The 21,761-nt window shown below is 39.3% G+C and overlaps 1 protein-coding gene across 3 annotated transcripts in view; it reads left to right on the plus strand.

Moving 5' to 3' along the window:
* Nucleotides 1-21,761, plus strand: part of LOC5579020 (LIM domain transcription factor LMO4) — an 85,061-nt gene that overhangs the window by 54,427 nt on the left and 8,873 nt on the right. Inside the window, exons 2-3 of one of the 3 annotated variants that reach the window (XM_021857313.1) lie at nucleotides 9,411-9,748; nucleotides 9,816-9,956. In XM_021857313.1, the coding sequence (XP_021713005.1) occupies nucleotides 9,414-9,748; nucleotides 9,816-9,956 (476 nt within the window). In that variant the 5' untranslated portion in view covers nucleotides 9,411-9,413. The remainder of the gene's footprint in view (nucleotides 1-9,410; nucleotides 9,749-9,815; nucleotides 9,957-21,761) is intronic. The other 2 variants (XM_021857327.1, XM_021857320.1) reach the window with 2 other exon arrangements.

The following is a 21,761-nucleotide window of genomic DNA, read 5'->3' on the forward strand; positions in this document are numbered from 1 at the left end:
TGTGACATTTTTTGCACGATCAGGAAAATTTCGCTAAATTTGAAGATAATATGTAGAATTAAGGAAATTTGAAAAAAATTCCGTGAGTTTATATATGGGTCGAACTTTTGCCCCGCAGATTCGAACTTTTGCCCCGCTATGGGCCAAAAATTGATTCCAACTATTTATGGAAAAACGAATACACGTCAAAGCATCTTTATGATAGGCCTAGAAACGCCCTTACATAAAATATTGAAAAATATTTTATCTTCATTTGGTTCCATGCATCGAAAGTTTGACCAAATATTACAATATTTACGTCGAAAAACAACAATTAGCCATAACTTTTCCAAATCTTAATCGATTTTTATGATATTTGGAGTGAAAGCCTCTTACTTGAATAGCATTCGAACCACCATGATATTTCTAAGTTTTGATTTGATTTGAGCTAGAAATCTTAAAAAGAAACTCTTGCCGCAATCGAACTTTTGCCCCACTTTACTCTACATGGCAACAGGTATTCCCGAGAAGCCAGGTAAGTTGGATTTTCGTGATGTTTGTGTTCTCGGAAAGCAGTGCAGAGAACCTTTCACTGGTACTAGACCTCTACAACGAGTGCACTCCGATGTGTGCGATTCAACTTATTTGCGGTTCGTCACATTTTTTGATAATTAAACGCACTTCGCAGTAGCATATCCAATCAAGAAAGGGTTTTTCCCTCTTCCAAATTCTAGTTAAAATAAATAAATAAATAAATAAATCCAATCAAAAAAAAGTCCGAGGTGTTCCAAGGGGATCCAAGTCGAACCATCCGTAGCGTATACACCACAGCAAATTGGGGTGTCTGAACGGTTCGATCGGACAACCGTCGAAAAGGTGCGTGCGATACTGATTGAAGACAAATTTCCGAAGAATCTGTGGAACGAAGTGGCCCTAGCGGTGGTATACCTGACGAACAGGAATCCAACCAACGCGGTATCAGGCTGGAAGACTCCTGCGGAAATGTGGACTGGTCACAAGTCGGACGTTAGCAAATTACGTATGTTCGGCTGTAAAGCATTTGCTTGGGTGTTCACTAGACCTATTCATTATTTCAAAAATGTCTGGAAACTCCCCAGTCAACCAATACTTTAATTTTACATGTCGAAATGAACTTCTGGTCAAAATTTCAGTCAATTTGGAGTAAATTTAGGTGTGCTTCAAATCAATTTTGTGTTTTTGGGCTATTTTCAAGCTTTAAAAAATCATAACTACCGAAAGGAACACCAAACCTAATCGAAAATACCTCTACACACTAGTTTATCAAATTCTACAAACTTTTGTCGAACACGGTTTTATGATTGGAGCAAGTTTTAACATAGTTTGGTTGAGGTTTGTGTCTCGAGGTTCTTGAAAATCTCTATTTCCGGGGAGTGTTTTCTCTGGAAAGCATACCTGTATGAAATCTTCAGATTTTAAATTTCCAGACATGATGACTATGCACATCTTAAAGTCAATCCCGTTCAAAGTTACCATTTATCTTACGAAAATAAATTGTAAAAAATAGATATTTATAAAGCACATTTCTGGAAACTTTTTTCAGAAGGGCGAATCTAACAAAATTAAGAAATTGAGTTTGATACTTGGCAGGTTCCTGCATGCAACATAGTTTTAAGAAATGCAAGAAAAAAATATTTTACTCGAACTACTAGTTGATAAATCATGAAAAACAAAACGGCGTAATTAATTGTTTGATTCGATTTTTCTTAGTGTGCTATTCCGCCTTTTTTCCTGCACACCACACATATGGTGGCAAAAGGGCTAATTGGTAATCTTCATTATATTTGGGCATTTCAATATTTTTGCGCTTTTCTTTCACAAAAACTTACTAATAAATTACTTTATTGATTATTTTGTGATAATAAAAGTTCATGCTATCCATCAGACTAGTAACTGGAATTATTGAACAACAAAATAACAATCCAGAGTAAGCGAAAGTACGGTGGAAATTTCATCCATATTACCATCGATCACCACCCAAAATCATCACTTCTCTTGGCTACCGTACTTTTACGGCATTTATGTTACTAAAGATAATGATAAATGTACACAAAATACCTGTTTAAATACATAATAGACCACTTCCCACCGCTAGCGGGAGTCATCCAATAGGGAACACGAATGTTATCCCAGTTGCAGGCGACGATCTTTGACTTCTTCCTGTAGCCATGTACTCAGCTGCATTTCCTCTGGGGACACCACTTGACCGGGGAATCTAATTAATAGGAAGAAAACCAACCATCAGATGCGGGGGGAACGGTCGGTGTTTTTTACGCATTGATCGCTTTGTCAGCAGATTTGGCTGGAACATAAATAACAGACTTACCTCCGGGTTCCCGTGGCTTCTCAAAGCGGTACGTTTCTGGTGGTGCCACTAAGTGATAGTACCAGTGAGGAATGCTGGTATTTTTCACTATTTTTAACTTTTTTATTATATTTTTATGCTCGATGCAATACGGCGTAATTAACATAGAAGAAAACGAAAGGGATAAACCAGAGTGGATCTAGATAAGAGTGGCGTCAATGTCAAAATTGGAACAACGTCGAGCTGTCATCTCCATACAAATCCGCGTTCCAATCGAGCAGGAGACCTGTCAAAACTGGAACATGACGTCACTCTTGTTTACAGGCACTCTAGGATAAACAAATCGGCGAATCTGACAGATGATTTGTCAGTTGGACGCAGCCAATGGGCTCAATTGGAATTACGATTTGACAAAGGACGAATATTCTGAAGGGCGCAATGAGAACGATGTTTCGAAAAGGGCTGGGCGATATTTTTCTTAAATTAGTGTGGCAAAATGATTATAGAAAAATATGATCATTGGTGAAATGATAGATCAATTGATAATCAATATGATAAAAAGTAATGCGGGTTAAAAATAGTGTGTATAGGAAATAGAGAATTAATTTCTTGTGAGGAAATTTCAATCAATAATTTCTCATATTGTCATCAATGTCAATTTCGCCGTTTTGAAAAAAGTGCACAGATTTGTAAATCCGCTGTGAGTGAGCCAAAAGCACCACCGTGAGCTTCGAAGAACATAAAAAATGAACACGTTAGCACTGCCTTTTCTCAGTCGATGATGATGATTGTTTTCAAATTGTTCTAAATGGTCAGTGAAATGCGATCAAAACAATCATCAATTGGAAAGAAAAAGCAATGCTAACTTGTTCAATTCATTCATTCGTCGGTACATGTGTCTCGCACAATTTAACTTTCATCAGGTTGCGATGCTGTGCTCGATCTTTGGGCATTTTTTGTAATTTATTGTCTCAAGCAACATGTAAGCAGTTGATGGTCAATGAATTCATAGGTTTATTATGTTTGATTCCCGTTGACAAGGGCTTGAAGAAATAATGTCAATGTGTGTTTTCTATACCATACATATTGAGAAAACTGTGATTTCTGGGTACTGTGGCGAACAAATCTGGATTAAACAATGTTAAAACTCAATTTTATCTTATTAGCGTCTTCGACAAACTTTAACAGAATAAAATTAGCTTTCAAATAGTGGTAATAGCAATTGGTTTTGATTTTCCGCATGCCAGTTATGATTTTTCAAACGTTGAAATAAGCCCAAAAACACATTTTTAACTTGAAGCATACCGTAATCTTTATCAAATAAGCTGAAAATTTTACCAGACGATGTTCTTAGCATGAGAATTCAGAATACTACTTGACCGTAAGATTTACTGAGATTTTTTCAAATATGAACAGGTCTAGTGTTCACGGCAAAGATAGGCAAACTGGATCCGGACAGCAAGCCTGCTTTGATGGCCGGCTACGATGGACAAAGAGATGAAGAATTTATTTTTGACCAGAGATGTCAAGTTTGATGAGATAAATTTTAAGGTTGCCTCTGAGATGCGCGACGAAACTCCTTTGGTTGTTGTTCCGTACGAGTTCGATGTTCCACATGTGGAAAACGTGCAAACCCCTTAACAGTCCGTTCAGCCCGATGAGGTGGTGACTCACGTACAGAAATCGCTGACGATCAGATGAAGCCCTTTGGCAACAAATGATAGGTGAAGAACTGCAGTCGCTGGCGGACAACCATGTTTGGCGATTGTTAAGATCTCATTTCTGTACGGTGAGTTTGAAGAAGATGTCTACATGGTCATACCCGAAGGAGTCACCTCCGAACCTTGTATGCAAGTAGGAGCGATCGCTGTATGGAACAACAAGCTGAACGACCTTCTTCTGAATGTCGGGTTTATTCAATCCAGGCATATATATTGTGTGTGTACCAGGATCGAGGGGGGTATACATCATCATCTACGTAGACGATTCGCTCATCGCTGGCGTTCGGCTGGACCCCTGGTAAAGGAGAGTGCTGACGAAGTTTGGAAGCCCGTCAAGACCCAGAAGGAGAAAAGCTGCTTTCTTCCCACACGAGCTGCAAATTCTGCATCGCATCCTTATCGTCAATTACTGGGCAGCCTCATGTACACGAGGCTGTGTGCCCGACCCGACATATGTTATATGGTTGAATACTTCGGGCGTTTTCAAGTTTAACCTGTATGAATACCTATAAAATAGATAAATGGTGTATGGGTGTAACTATTTACCCGTTGGGTATTTTCTATTGAACTTTGGGGTGTAATTTGTTCAATATGTATTTGTTTACGCTGTGTAAGCTTCACTAGCAGATGTGCAATGGTTGTAAAGATGGAGTTGGAAGAAATTTTGCGCACGTATCTTGAAAATCCGGATCTTTTTCATCGTGCCATCACCTGGTAATGGTATATTCTACAGTGTCTCGTGTTTTAAATCGGTACCATGTACGTTTGACCATCGATCGGAAAGAAAAATGTGGCAAAAGTGAATCTTCGTATAGTGTTTAGGATCACAAGCTCTGCATCCAGATGTTGACGAAACCACATTGCCTCGTTATGGACGATGAGTCGTATGTAAAAGCAGCTCCAGTTTTTCACTGCTCATCATAAATTCGACACCCTGAGGATGTTAGAAGCAGTAGATGTCAAAGTTTTCCAAAAAAATATATTATTTGGCAAGCAATTTGATTGTGTGGAAAGCGGAGCACTCCATTCGTGACAACTGGAATGGTCAATGGGCAGGTGTACCTAAAGGAAAGCCTCCAAAAGCGTCTACTTCCTCTTCTAAGGTCCTACGATTTTATGGCCGGATTTGGCCTCGTGCTATTAGGCTTTGGAGTAGTACAATTCCGTGCCGAAGCATCTCAATCCCCCGAACGCACCGGAACTGCGGTGAATTGAAAAGTACTGGGACATCATGAAGCAGGCACTTCGGAAGCACCCTAAGGAAGTGAAATCGGAGGAAGATATGGAGAAAAAATGGACTGCCACGCAAAAAAAAAGTTGGTCCAAGTGTTGTGCAGGATCTTATGAGTAGTGTGAAGAGAAAAGTTCGTGCATTTGGATATGGAATTCATAACATGTTTTATTTTTATCCCTGAAAGTTTGAAGATGATTGGTTGAACGTGTGAATTTCGCCAAATATTTGTGTGTGTCACAATTTGATTCCGTACACCCTTCATGTAACACTATTCTATTCTATTCTAAGTGCTTGCACAACCAATATTGAAAAACATCCTGGCAATACCGAAATTTCTTCCAGTATGTTCTTGTTAGCATTAATATTTGCAGTATTTCAATGATTTGATACGAACTTAAAAAAGTCCAGGCCCACTGTGAACTCTTGGGGTTTGAAGGTTCTTCAAAAATTCACGGTGATTGGTTTATTCTCGAACATAATAGACGAAAAATTTTGAAATATTGTAAAGGAAGAAATGGGGACAACCGTATAAAACCGTTTCATTTAGGGAGATAGTCAACTCCGTTGGAGTGACGATGCTAAGAATGTTAAAGGGAGTGCGTAACTGTGGTTTGTAATCCTTTCCTGGGATGGAACACTTTTATTTCTTCCGTATGTCCTGGCTCTAGAGCTTAGGCTTAAGTGCCCTTACTCGCTCTCTGAAATGATAAGAAAAGTAATTCTGATATCCCTCCTAATTTACTGCAACCAATGATGTATTACAGTAAATACAATATCAATAAAATGGAAAAGTAAAACTACAAGGAACGTTCTCACCAGTTTCAATCAGCTAGAGCCTTAAGCATCCTCTTCACTAATGAGATTTTTCTTTTTTTTAAATACTGGACAAATACTACACATATTCAACATCATTTTCTTCTGCCTAAGCGTCATCATTGTTCGGAACGCAAATAAAAATATTTTTCATCGTAGTAGGTCTTTGATTTTTGAAAACAAAGCAACACTTTCCCATTATGGACCGATGCACGAATTCACTATCTGACGTTTGAGCGGTGCCGTGTTATTTACGTGACCATGGCAACAAGTGAATACGGCACCGCTCAAACGTCAAATAATGAACCCGTGCATAGGTCCATTCGTGGATTGTCACTTTTATTAACACTGATCACAGATTTACATCACTAATTTTTCGAAATTCGAGATTAAGCTCATATCAGACAGAAAAAGAGTTCTTCTAAAGCCTTTTTTTGCACATGTCACCACAATTTCAATCAAAATACACAAAACAGTTCACGGTGACTTCCAAATGCATGCGATGAACAAGTGCTATGCCCGCGATTTTCTCAACATTAAGCATAAGATGTCCGTATCGCACTATTCATCTAAACTTATGTTTTAAGCACTACTCAATCAACAAATAAACTTGCTCAATTTTTTAAGCTATAGATACTTTTTCCAAACACTGCACCATTTATTTTACCTGCCGAATGCAAAAATTTCCGCAGACGATAAAAACGTGACAGATCAACTTTCAACACATCCGTTCGCGCGTGCTGCCTACTGCGATCCGTCCATTCATTACGTAATACTCTTCGTAACGCATTTTGCATGAAAAACTTTCAATTTTTTGTTCGAGCTGTAACGCTTCAGCTTACCTGCTCCCCCTTCCAGTGTTATGAAATGTGTGGGCGGCGTTTAAGGGAATTTGTAGAAGATTCTCGGATGGAATTTTTGACGAAATCGTGGGATAAATAATGGGGTGATCCTTGGTAGATTTCCAGAAGGACGACTCTCTGCTGTAATATCTAAAGAAGTTGCTACTGAAAGATCCAATAAAACTGTAGGATAAAAGATTTTCGCGAGTAAATCACGATGGGATTTCAGTTTAATTTCTTAGAAGAACCCTTTAAAACGTCCATAAAACATTTTTTTAATGAAATATTGCGAGGAATTTGTTGGAAGAAAATTTAGATAAATTCCTAAAGGAAATACCTTAGATAATATAATATCGATTTTAATTAAAATTTTTCCTGGAATTCATGTGTAATTTCTTGAAGAATTCCTATCTGGTACTTTATGCTCAGAAACCTAATTGATGTGTGTATACTGCCAAATTGATTCAAACCTAGAAAAAAAAAAAACTTTTTCGATTCGCAAAAGTATCCCGTTGAAAACCGGTAATCATCTCGACGCAAACAGTGAAAGGGTTTTCCGTTGTTGTCGGAAAACTCTCCGGAAAACTCCACAATTTTTATGTTTTCCACGTGCCCACGTCTCCACTGCAGCTAGTTGCTTTTTTCCCGCCACACTGAATCCAGTCCCTCGGTTCGCGCCCATCACATCCACCGGGTAACTAGATTTATTGTCCTTCCACGTTTTGTTCCTTGCCCGGTGACCATTAAAACACTGAAAATAAATCGAAACAAGAAAACACACGGCAAACAGCGGAAAAGTTTTCCCCCCTTTCGGAAAACCGATAAATTTTCCGGTGCCCAGTTAGTTGTAAATGCGCTTCTCGAAACGGGCAGGCAGTTAATTAAAAAGTCGTTGTTGCCCATTTTGGCGTTGATGCTCGCTCGCACACTTATCGGTGCGCTCCATTACCGGATGAGAAAAGTTTTTCCATCGCCGCCGTGATGTTCTTATCGGAGATTTTTTTCTTGTTAGTAGGGTAGGTGTACCAGTAATCGCTACCCTATGTACAACATTCTCACATCTGACTTACACTGAGGCAAAAATCACGCATGATTTTCATAAGATCACACTAATGAACGCGTTTTTTATTATTGTTTTGTTGGTTCATAAGACAATTGCGTATTTCATTCGACGAGATTGAGATTCATAAGACAAGTGTAATTCTTTCATAATAATCAATTGTCAATGTCATAAGAACGCTTATGAACCCCATTGCTCATCATTGTGAAGAACCACGTGAGGCAAATTTTCTCGGTACAGCCATTTCACTATTATAAATTCAATATGGCTTCCGAAATGGACGTGTTTGCTGATTTGTCGCTGGCTGACTCCGTTTCTAATGCGTCAAAGGGTAAATATTTTCTATTTATCATCAATTCCGCTGTAACTAACTCTTTCTTTCAATCAGATTAAGGAATTGGATCCAAAGAATAAGATTTTTGAATGAAAATTCAAAACAATTTGTATGACGCGTAAGAAATCACAAACCCCCCTCATCCATTGAACGGCCCCTAACGTAAACCTGCACCAATTCAGGCGTTCTTCACAACTTTTCTCAATAATGTTTCGCTGCTATGCTTCTTCGCGTTCAAAATAGGTTAGCCAACTAGAGAAAATCGAATTTTCATCCATTTTGTCGTATCGCAAATCGATTCTAATGCTTACAGTAAAGTGCTTTAATCGATTTGCGACATGACAAAATGGATGAAAATTTAATTTTCTCAAGTTGGTTAACCTATTTTTCAACGCGGATTAATATTATTCATTCGTTGAAATTTATAATCTAAAGCTCAAATCACACAAGACAGGCTTATGGAACCAAGAATGGATCAGAACGTATTTCATAAGACTATCTATGGATTTTGTTATCAAGTCAATGCTGGTTCATAAGATCATCTTACGAAATTTCTTCGAGGTGTATTATGGAAACAACATCTGCCGAAAACCATACGATGGTCTTATGAATTTCAAAGATTTTTCTTGTGTCGTAATTCCATAAGCAATTCTTATGACAGTCTTACGTTTGCTTTCCTCAGTGTATTTGAGTTTTCTCAGGGATGTCAAAAATCCTTGTTTGCGGATGGCATAGTAGACTTGTTGTCACGATGAGAAAGATTTCAATAAATTGGTCTCATGAAGTTAAGTATCTAGGGCTCATGCTAGATAAAATTTATCTTTCAAAATTCACATTTAGGTCATTCAAGCCAAATGTTACAAATATATAAAATAGCTGTATCCACTTATTAAAAATGAAAACTTTGTCTCAAGAACAAGCTTTTGATCTTCAAACGAATTTTAAGGCCAGCCATGTTGTATGCTTTGTTGTAATCATTAGATTCATTAGATACAACAAGCATAGCGAATACCGGCACATGTACCCTACACAGAAAACAAAAACCATCCAATTTTTACAAGTGTCTCCGTTTCTTTTCTTCAGCAGATGATGACGATGGACGTCACCAAACCGGAACCGCCGTCGAATGGAGGTGGTCCCGGTCTCAGCGGAGGCAGTGTTGCCAACGGAAATGGATCGCAGCAGTCCGGACCGGGAACCGGTGGTCAAAATGGAATCGGCAACGGCAGTCACAATCACAGTCAGCAGTTGTGCGCCGGCTGCGGGAAACACATTCAGGATCGGTTTCTCCTGAGGGCTTTGGATCTGCTGTGGCACGAAGATTGCCTAAAATGTGGCTGCTGTGATTGTCGCCTGGGGGAAGTCGGATCCACACTGTACACCAAGGGCAACCTGATGCTGTGCAAGCGAGATTATTTGAGGTAAGTAGGTGTGGCGCTCGCTGCTTTCGATTTTAGCTGTTCGAGCAACTCGATGAGTTAATTGAAGCTTGAAAAATTTCAGGCTGTTTGGCAACACGGGATTTTGCGCCGCGTGCAACAAGGTGATACCGGCCTTCGAGATGGTGATGCGGGCCCGGAACAACGTCTACCATCTCGAGTGCTTCGCCTGTCAGCAGTGCAATCATCGGTAAGTCCGAATGCGGCTTCCGGGGTGGAATAGGGGGTTCCCAAATTTCATTTCTTGGGCATCGATGTCAATTAACTCTGATATTACTGACTTTTGCCATCAGAACTAATCCAATGCGGTCATCGGGGAAGAGAAGGAATGTTAGTTAGACAACCATTGTTACTAGAGTCCATCTAGAGTGCATCTCCACAGTTGTCATGGGAAGGTTAGTGGGATAAGGTAAAGATCTGGGAGTCACCAGCTCACACCTAACCGGATTCGCGCTAATATTCGATAAACGCATTGTACGCCGAACAAGTGTTTATCGCACGCAGAGCAAGCGATACGGTCAAAAGATCAAACACTGCAAACGTGATCCGCGACTCTATTCCTCCGTGCTATGCGATCCGCGACACTATTTCATCGTGCTATGCGAGGGGCAAGTGCCGCGACCAAGAATCAATCACTACTCACAAAAAGCTGAAAATTTCATTACAATAGTAAAATGTGATATACCTAATATCAAAATATGTTGTATATTTGTTATTTTGAATACCACTCACAACTTGTGTTATTGCTGAGATCTTCTATACAAAATACCAATGGACATCCCTCTCTCCTATCATAGTTTATTTTGTTTATCTAAATATGGTTCGTTACAATATCCGAGACTCCTTCCCTAAAAATATATGTCATTTATGGACGGTTTTTTTTTACTATGTCAACAAAATTACTGATTTTGTTTTTTTTATCCACAATATTTCAATAAAGGCTTGTTTTGCAATTATTGTTTTACCGAGTTTTTGCCGTTGGTTTGTTCTTATAATGTCAATACTTTGATAAAATTCTTCTGTTATTTTAGTCAAATGGAAAAAATTGCCTTTAGCTGCAATTTTTTCTATCCGGGTCATCTTATGTCTCCTCTTGACTAAATTTTTGACTGCACAAATGCTCCCACTACTTTTTATTTATTACTAAAAGAGCATTCTATCAATGTAACCTGTTTTAAATGAACGTTGTTTGTCTTAACTATTGTCAGATTATGTGTTATTCGTTGTTCAAGATGTTTATTTCTATAAAAATAATGTAAAAATACAGAATCGTGTTCGGTGTGGTACCTATTGACATACATCCACAAACTGCTTGTTCTAAAGAAGGATTTGTACATGGTGCTACCTTGAAAGTTTGTGAACAGGGATTGACTCCTGAGAAAATTGAGAGAATCACTTACGTATCGCTCTCTGTAACTATCATAATATGCAGCACATTATGAGATACTGTTTATTCTATACTGCTACAACAAGCTCCAATCCTGGGGGACACGATTGGTAAAAAAACCTATCCCCATCGGTAGACAAGCGCCTCTCCCCATGGTAAGATTTTTTTATGAAAATAAAAAATACTTTGTATGGCGCATAAGAAATCTAAAACCCCCTCTCCCTCCATAAACTCTTACGTAATTAATGGTCGACCTCTTGCTTTGATCGTGCTTCAAAACCAAATGAGAGTGAATTCTGCAATGCCTGTATGTGAATATGTTTAAAATAAATTCCCAAAACAGATTTTACCATCAAAACTTGTACCAATTCGTCCATTTTATCAATATAATTGAGTTTCTGTTATATAACTTGAAATTACTTTGAAAATTGCCTACATTTAGGCGTTTTGCGTGGTATTCTTGGCAGTTACCTAATATTTCCATAAAAATTGCATCGTTAAGAACTTTACAAGTATATTCAGATTCAGGGAATCCAAATTATGTAGGGGAACTTACGTATTGTCGGCAGCCTAAGCAGTTGAACTTTTAGGAAGGCAATTATACACAACAACAAAGCACAACAATTAACAGGAGACACCTGAACTACACTTGAGCACACTTAATTTATTAATTATTATGCACAGAACACTATTTTGTTCTCTAAATCGTCTATTTTTCCTCAGCAAAGTCACGGAGGGGGGAATTAGGTCCGTCCCACTCGGGCTCAGAATGGGTACCACTTCTAGTACTGCATTCGGTCCCTCGGTAGTGCAAAAGGTACCCAAGCTTGACAGATCGCAGTACACTTTTCACGGCATTCTAGATTACCTTATGAGCCAAAAAATTTTGGACAACTGCAAGGGACATGTAGGTCTTTAATTTGTCTTTGGGGGAATGGTCGAACACGGTTCTCTTGATTTGTTCTTATTGTGTTTCAATTCTACATGCGGCGATCTGGACTATAGAAATTCATACATTTTGCCTTAAGAAAGATGGAACGATTGCAATACGAAAGCTTTATTAATCGTTTTAGCATCACCCCACATCAAGGCGTCGATAGACGGAATCTATGACAAAAGGTCGAAAGACAAAAGGTCGAAAGAAAAGAAGGTTGAAAGACAAAAGGTTGAAAGACCAAAAGGTCGAAAGGACAAAAGGTCGAAGAACAAAAAAGGGGAGACAAAAGCTCGAAAATCTTTTTACAAAGAAGGAAAAATTTCCCACCAAGCAAATCATTTTCCACCTTTTGTCCTTTCAACCTTTTGTCCATAAACCCGATAGACGAGGGGAGTGCCCAGAGCCTATCGATCACAAGGTTGAAAGGACAAAAGGTCGAAAGGAAAAAAGGCCGAAGAACAAAAAAGGGGAGACAAAAGCTCGAAAATCTTTTTGCAAAGAAGGAAAAATTTCCCACCAAGCAAATCGTTTTCGACCTTTTGTCCTTTCGACCTTTTGTCGTTTCGACCTTTTGTCGTTTCGACCTTTTGTCCATAAACCCGATAGACGAGGGGAGTGCCCAGAGCCTATCGATCACAAGGTTCTTGGTTCGATTCCAGGTAACAGGCTTCAAATTTATCCCTCTCATTTACCATTATCAGGTCTATCTTTTGATACTATCAAATGATACTGTCACTATGGGTAGTGATAGGGATACTTCTTGAAAAATGATGAATAGAAGATAGACTATGTTATCTCTATCAATTGATAGACGGATGGAGATACTATCAGCATTTTTATCCCTGTTGGATCAAGCATATCTTTATCATCTATCTTTGGGGAAAAATATACTTTTTGCAAAATTCTATAGCTATCCCTATCTATCCTTTCGTTGACACAAATACTGAAACCAAAATCTTGCGCATAATGGAAAAATACCCATATTGCATGGGTTTTCAATGATTTTACGAAACCGGAGGCCGCCATCTTGGATTTCAAAATGCCGTCGGATATTGATTTTCGTCATCCCCTCGTCGCGCCCGTTCCAAAAATACCCATATTGCATGGGTTTTTAACGATTTTCCTTAACTGGAGTTTGCCATCTTGGATTTCAAAATGGCGTCGGATATCGATGTTCATCATCCCCTCGTCGTGCCCGTTCCGAAATTACCCATATTGCATGGGGTTCAACAATTTTCCTTGACCAGATGCCGCCATCATTGATTTCAAAATGGCGCCGAGCATCGATTTTCGGCATCCCCTCGTCGCGCCCGTTCCTAAAATGCCCATATTGCATGGGTTTTCAAAGATTTTACTAATCCGGAGGCCGCCATCTTGTCTATCAGATAGATGATAGTATCGTCTATCTGATAATTTTGATGCCTGCCTGAGGCTACCGTGAAATATATTTATGCAATGAGAATACATTTTTTTTTAGCCGAACGCATCAAGTCAAATTGCGAAATTTGTTCAAAAATAAATGAGGACTTACGCATTTTTGGCCGAGTCTCACTCCCAACGACGGTACTTGCACATTTGTTTTCAATGTTCCACGATTTTTTTCTGGTTTATGAATATTGTTCGATCCTTTCGGATCAAAATCCAAACTTTGCCAGTAAAATTGATTTGCGTTCCTATTATTCTCAGTGTATGAGAAAATCAGAATAGGCCCTTTGCAAATCAATTCAATTATGACTTGACACAAAAACATCATCCTCTGATTGCCTATAGAACATCAGGAGTGTTGCCAAAATAGTTCAACTATTAAAAGACGTATATTTTATATGTTTCTCAGTATATTGAAGATTATGCCCTACAATCTACTAATAAGAAAGTATTTAAAGGCTCAATTGTTACCAATGCATGATTTGTTGGCTAATTCCAATTAATTAATTAGTTGTGTTCTATTTTTTCGGTGAATATTGTAAATTTTGCACCCTATCGGACGCGATGATTTGTAATCGTCGCCGATGAAACCGTCGCCAAAATCGTCGCTAGCCAAGCAGCCGCTGTGAATTTGACGTTTCACCAGTCTTGCCAACACAAAGGAAAATCACATCCTATGATTAGTTTGCTGGCGACGATTTTTTCAGTTTGCTCGAAAGTTGGCGGCGCGTTTTGTTGCGAATGAAACAGACAATAATAAATACATCGCAATTGAATATGGTTTTCTGGCAACCTAGTCCAGTAATAAAAATTGATTGCCGAGGAAATCAAAGTGCATTAATTTCAATTTGTGATTTAAAGCATAAAAATTAAGTATTTTCGAGTGCTTTATATACAAATCAAAAGTTCAATAGTGCATAAGTGATCGGAGCGTAGCTTGTGTGAAAAAATTGGCATTAGAGCTGAGAATTGGACCTTTTGAAGTGGTGAGTTTTTGTAAGCTGTTCTTGTGTTGTTTTATTCGGCAGCTCACGAATGACGATAGTTTCGTAAGCATTTATTTGATTTATATATATCTATGAAACAAACAGTATTATATTACAAATCAACATTACCTGGTTTCACTTACAAACTAAAAATAACTTAATCGGCAATTACATATTGAAACAAACTCCGGTAATATGTAGCATACAAACCGAAAAGTTTTTGGCAATCATAATTATCATAACTTCATGCATTTCAGGAAGATGAATCCGTCATCTGATATACCCTTCTTAATTGTCTGTCCGGTTCTTTAGAATTTCTCCGTCGTCGGTATCTTTGTTAATATTAGTTTAGTCAAATATGACCAAATGTCTCCTTGTTTGATTGCTTATCGTTCTTTTTAGTTCATCACCCTGTCATTGAAAACATTTTTTGCAGCTTTTTGAAAAGCATCACTTTACGAGAAGTCATTCGAGGGAAAAGGGTCTTACGGAGAGCTGGCGTTCGGAGAAATGACATTCGGAGAAACGAAACACGGGGTAAAGTAGCACAATCGCGAGTAACAGTGGCACATGGGGATTCCTAGCGGAACCTATGAGCTTCATGACTGGATCCTGGGGAATACTAACAATATTTTTGGTACTTCTGATGTGATCCTGAAGGCCCAAACGCAATGATAGCAGAACGGCAACGGAATGCGGAACCGGTTCGCCAGCATGTATCACAACATCTCGACTGAGCTGACAACGAATGAAATTGGATCAACACTGAGTCGACAAGCTGATTATAGTTCATGCTGGCGAACCGGTTCCGCATTCCGTTGCCGTTCCGCTATCATTGCGATTGGGCCTTGAGAATTTGCAGCGGAATCTTGAGGGTACTGAAAGGGATCTGGGCATTTTTTAGCAGACTACTGGGTTATCTTGCTAGAAATTGTGGTTTTATTGTGTAATCCTGAGAATTTATAGTTGATCCTTAAGAATTCTTAGATTGGGGGGATGGTAATAATGTAAACTCCTAATGGAATCCTGTGGATTCCTAGTGGCTTCATGGTAAATTCAAATATCTAACATTCAAACATCTTCAAAATTCTGAATAGGATCACAATGGAATCTGGTAGTATCCGTGGAATTTCTTATGAACGCTTGAGAATTTCTAACGAGAAGAAGAACTCCTTTAAATTTAGTGCTGAACTTCTCGTTAGAATTTCACTAAATGTTCTAGATATCAAATCGATTGATTTTTTCAAATCCAGATATATTTTAATATACTGCTTCGCGACTAAAAATGTGTGAACCAACGTGCGAACTACGATTTTTGACCAAATTCGCCGCGTCGCGAGTCGCTTCGCTATTGTGCTCATCTATGCCCTCCGCCGTGTGCATTATGCGCACTGTTGAGAATCGAGTTGCGCCGCGGCGAAGTTGGCCAAAAATCAAACTTCGCACGTTGGTTAACCCATTTTTCTACGCGAAGCAGTATGTATATGGTTAAGGAGCACCTATTTTACAATAGGGTAACAACTGTTTATTTCGTTCATAAACGCTAACAGTTGGCGCCAGCGGCAAAAAGTACAGACAACAACCTTTCCAACATTCAGTTTCTCTTACTGGCCGCCGAGCAGCGATACTGATGTTTGTATTACAGTCACTGATCGCGCTACGCTGGATTTTCAAATTTCTCAAACTTCCAACACAAGCGCATGGAAGAATGCGATGTGGGATATTTAGAGGTGTGGGCGAACATCAAATTAGTATATGTGATGACATCATTTTTGAAGTGGTAGTTGTGCAATGCCAACTTCGGCGAGCCGAAAGTTCACGAAGTAACCGAAGATGACGTCACGTTGCTAAAGCTGCGAACATAATTTTCCGCAGCCTTGTCGTCACCATCAGCTGATCGTTTTGTTTACATCTTTTTTGTGATCAATACAAGTAAACGCATATTAAGAGCCGGACCATTGCGAAGAATGGTAGTCGAGAACTGTCAAAACGTATGGAAAATAATGAAAAACGTAAATTAGACGCTGTTGAGCCCAATTCAACTTGATCACGCTCACCAATACAACTATCAGGAATAGCTAACACCTGAGAGAGACTTGCGAAGAGGAAAAATATCAACGTCATATGCAGCCCAGATTCCCCTCTCACGAAACGTCAAATGCAGCCCACCGTTTTTATGGCTGAAAAAGTGAAAAGTATTGTGTTCAAAGTAAACTGTTATTAAACACCTCAGGCGGCGGAGCAGTTTTTTTTCCAAAGTTGCTGATAAATCTAAGCAGAAGATTAATTATTTCTAATGTCTGCTACGTTTCTGGCATGAAATTTCACTCAAACGGCTATTTATGTTTCGATGTGATGCAAACTCTATCATTTTTTGCTGAGAGGTTCATGTGAGGATTTGAACAACATGCGCAAAATTGGTATAAACACAAAGTGGAATAAGAAAAAAACTCAGCAATCACAGAAAAAGAAGACCATCTTCGCGAGTCTCGTCTCAGGCTAACACCAATCTTTCTGATAGTGGTGTTAGTTTGCATGGGCGGGTTAAAAAGGGTTCAACAGCAACGTTGCTAAAAAAAGGCTCAAGAGCTGTTACAAAATACGAGATTATGCTGACAAAAATGTGAACAAAATTTTCTGTGTGCATCCAAGTTACCAATAAATGCACACTATCATATCAAGCCTCATCGTACCTCCTCTCTTTGCCACGATTGACGATCAACATCACCCCACGATCAAGCAGCAAGATCTCCAACAATGCCAAACAATAGGATGATCATTGTACCACTGAAGTTGCTAGCGTGCGGTCCGGTCCTTCTATAAAGTGCATGGTGGTTAGAATCAAGTGAAATTGACATCAAAATCCACAACATCAATTGAGAAGGTGATATCTCTAATGATGCCATGTAAGGAATCAACTCTAACGACCTTATTTTACCCTTAGAAAGACCCGCGTTTAGTACGTAAACCGCGTGTGCCTCCGAAGGGTCTGTATTTGACACGCAGGTTATAGAGGTAACATAAAAGTCCTCCTTTCTACATAACGTAGCACTAATACGAACATTTAGCTCTCCTCGCATGTACTAAGTGCTGATCATGTGCTACGAACGGACAATTCATTGATCGAATCGAGATCATAGAGCTCCGTTCCCAAAACCAAGGTAATGAGGTTCATGATTAGTAACCTACATCATCAACATGGTCACTCAATTTCAGTCCATTGCTAATTACAATTAAACCACGTTATCCGGAAGAAATATATACGAACAGAAGGCCTTCAAAACCAGGTATGGATACAGGGATTCTGGTGATTTCACAGTTCCAGCTAACATGTGACAACCTCAAAAGAGGGCCTTTTTGTTTGCAGTCCAATCTGGCACGTGAAGACCGGACAGAACGCTCTGTCTCTCTCACTGCATGCACTTTTCCCGTGCCCTTGAGACGACCGCTGCGGGAGGCTGCATGAGCAGGATCTACGCAAAGAGGAGAGGAGAGGAGTGACATCATCACTTTGTTGCGACGATTGCATGGCATTGGTGCGACACAATCACTTCGGGAGACATCAACACCGTGTGCGACAAGATCGGATTGGACACCTCTGCGACAATCACGCTGCAACATTCCAGCGCAACAGCCTGGTACGACATTAGTGGTGCATCAATGCAACAATCTTGCAACCACGTATGCTGTACGCACAGGACTGAAACGGCTGTCATCCACGAACAACTGAAGTGAAGCCTAAAATTTGGTGCTGGAGAAGGTGCTGATTTGACAGCTCGTCCAAAAATACCGTTTTAGGCACGAGACACACTCGTTTTCGAATGCGACATTCATATTTTACCTATCCATCTGGTGTTGAGTGCATATTACTTTATCCAGTGTTTCTGTAATTGCTAGATAATTTAGCCACATTCTACAACGAAAAATGATTATCACTCAAGTTATCAATAGTATAATGTTTTTCTCATACGACATTTGTCGCTTCCGCACGGGGTTTGATGAGGGGGGCCTAAATTTGTTTACTCCAGCACTAGCGCCACACAAATGGTGGTAGGCTTCAAGAACTAGCGCTTTCTTCAGGGGGTTGGCTGTACGTGTGCATAGTGCGACGGCTGTAGTTCTTCGTGGATGCAGCCATGGTACGGGGCCCCAAACGAAGCTGATGAGGTCATAGTAGCTGAGCAGGTACTCTAGCTTTAAGAAATGTGAACGAGAGAATTGTTTCCAAGCATAAATGCAACAAATATCACATTCTGATGAGTTATTCGTATTGAGTTGAGTTTGAGTTAAGCCTTTATTACCGCTTGCACCTTGCCTCAATTGGTAGCTAGCCGGTCCCCTAGGTTTACCGTTTTCCTCGTGGAGCCTCTTGAGCAATCGAACTGTTGCGTTATATATTCCACACCTCTTGGAAGAAAGCAAGAAAGATACTTGCAATAGAGCTCTTGGGCACTTCTCAAATGTTTGTCCAGAATTACTAGCATTGAGGAAACTGGATCGAAAAATTAGTGATTAGAAATCAAGCGTAATGTGAATAGATAACTTTTTGTTTTTAGTTTATCTGCCATGGTGCTTTCTTTGCTCCAGGATTTCGATTTTACTACAATTGAAAAAGAGCCAACTATTGCCTTTTATAAATTGAATATCACCCTATTATTGTGTAAATCTTGAAGAAACTATTTGCAAAGTCCTTGGTTATTAAGAGTTGCTAATGAATTTGATAGAAAATTTAAGTACTCAACAAACACTTTTGTACTATTTTATCTCTAGCCAAATGAACAAGTATTTTCTCTGAAACTCCTTTAAAAATCGATTGAGATAAGTTCCAATAGCCATCAAAAACTATTCCAGAAGAAAATGTTTATCATGTTTTGTATAACATTTGCATGAGGGTAAATAATAGTTCAATGTTTTCCTGCCGCTACAGATTTTCAATTAAAACACTGCATAAAATTTTGCAACTGAAAGTTTGAGAAAGCATCCTGAAATCCCGCTATAGCTCTAGATGTGAGTTAAGCTTCACAGAGTTCCACTTTGAGAACCACTGCCACAACAGTACATCATTTATTTACGTCGTGTACCGGAGATCTCCGGGATTTTTTTTTCTCCTTGATGCGACCAAACGCGCCGAAACAAAAGGCTTCCGGTTTCGGGACAGTTTTGCATGCGGAATGACATTTGAAATTCCGCAACCTTCGTTCGTTTTCTGACGGTCCAAATAGCACTGGAGGGAAATCAGAAAACCATTTTGCCGGTCGTTACCCAAACCGGCACCCGGTTTTTTGATGAATACGTAATGTGACTTATGTCGTTGTGGGAGTGGGTTGGGAGAAACTGACCTTTTGTTTGTTTTGGATTGCTTTCGATGGTTGTGGATGAGGGGCGGGCATTTTGAAGAAGTTTGTAATAACATTAACAATTTATCATTTCTCCGGTCCGAACGGTAGAGGGAAAACCGAAGGAGGCATTGAGATGATATTTGAATGGGAATGTGTTTGGGCTACATGGTCGGTGGCTACTGCGATTGTGACAGGATCTGTCAAAAACTGTGGAAAATTGATTTCCCCTTTTCTGGTTTGTGATATCCTATGGTTTTCAAGTGAACTCCAGAGGGTGTGGGATTTCTCTGGTGATTAATGAATAGTTGTGAAATGAAATCTTTTGGGGACGAATTTTCAAATGGTGGGATTAGGTGAAATAGAGCCGTTTAGGTTCATAAGATTGATTGTCCTTGATGGCTGCCGAGAACAGGTTTGAATAATTTTAATATTTTTGATCCAATTCAGACTTGAAGGGATGTTTGAAAAGAATTTATTTAGGCTCCCTCACTTAAAATTAGGAGAAAAGCACTAGTTTTGGACCTACAAGAATTTTGTGCCAAAAGGGTTCAACATTTTTTGATGAAGTTTTGTTTTTATTAAATAAAACAAAAGATCGTGTTCTTGCTACTAATTTGAAAAAAAAAAATCTCGCACATATAATGGCTATATCATATTAAAGCTTTAATTTTTTAAATTGGTCCAAATTTGAACCTTGACATTTTTTATTATGTTCAATAATAAATAAATTATTAGAAATGAAACGTGGATATTTAATGTACCCTTTCACATAGGGTGACCGAATTGTCATTCGGTCTTTCGAGCAATTTCGTCCGTCTCATATAGGTCAACTTGTTTGGGCAGTGCTGCCAAAAACCACTTCTAGTATTACCATCGTCAAAAGTTCCCTTCCGACGACGTTGGAACAATTTAGACACAGAAACCAAATTTTAATAAGCTCGATACAGCCGAAAACCGCGTTTCCGTATTGAAAACTATCCTAGCGAGCGTAATATTGTTTTAATTTGATTTATAATCCTTGACAAATAAATTATACGACGAGGGAGGGGTTCGGTTGCGACGTTGTTTCCGAATGATAATGATGGTACTTTCCACGAGGGGTACTGCTCAGTGTTTGCGTCGGAAGATAAACGACGAACGACGACGACGAAGGGCATTTCATATTTTGCGGTCATGGGGACAGATTTGGCTGGTAAATTGGTTCCGTGCCTGCTTGGATTTATAATTTCAGCTTGGCATTCGGTTTTTCTATTGTCAAAATGGATGGAAGGAAGAGTAGGATGCTGGGTGCCCCAAACAAAAACGAAAGGGTTACGGCAGTAATTACGTATCATTTACATTTCCCAGCGGCTGGCAAATACAATTTACATTATTGATGGTTCAACGGCGAGGTGGGAGTCGGAGGATCCATTTATTTTGGATTTAGGAATTTGATATCATTCATATTTGCGGTGGGGTTCGTTTAATTGAAGTTTTTGCGTCGAGAAGAAGAGTGAGTGCATGTGTAATCAATCTTTGTGCCTTTGACAATACTTTTAAAACGTCAAATCAGCTACGAGTGGGTGTTGTCATGGCCAACTGATGGACTGAGGGGTTTCCCGACGGCGATGAAATCAAATATACCGTGTTCAGCTTTCTATTGAAATATTAATTTCTATGTTCGATCGCAAATCGAACGAGTAAAAGTGCCCTCCTGGGAGTTGGCACAGTGCATGGTGCTGCAATTTGTTCTACGAAGCGGTCATGAATCATCTTATACAATATCCAGACATTGCAGGATTCGTTTTCAATTGATTTCGAAGCACGATCAAAGCAAGCGAAGAAAAACATCGCATATGCATCGTTCCATGATCGGCAATGTTTCGTCAGTTATATTGTGTATTTCTCTTACTACTGGACTGCGAAGTGCGGCTTCATAAGT

This window comes from Aedes aegypti, chromosome 1, assembly GCF_002204515.2.
Source record: "Aedes aegypti strain LVP_AGWG chromosome 1, AaegL5.0 Primary Assembly, whole genome shotgun sequence".
Classification (NCBI taxonomy): domain Eukaryota; kingdom Metazoa; phylum Arthropoda; class Insecta; order Diptera; family Culicidae; genus Aedes; species Aedes aegypti.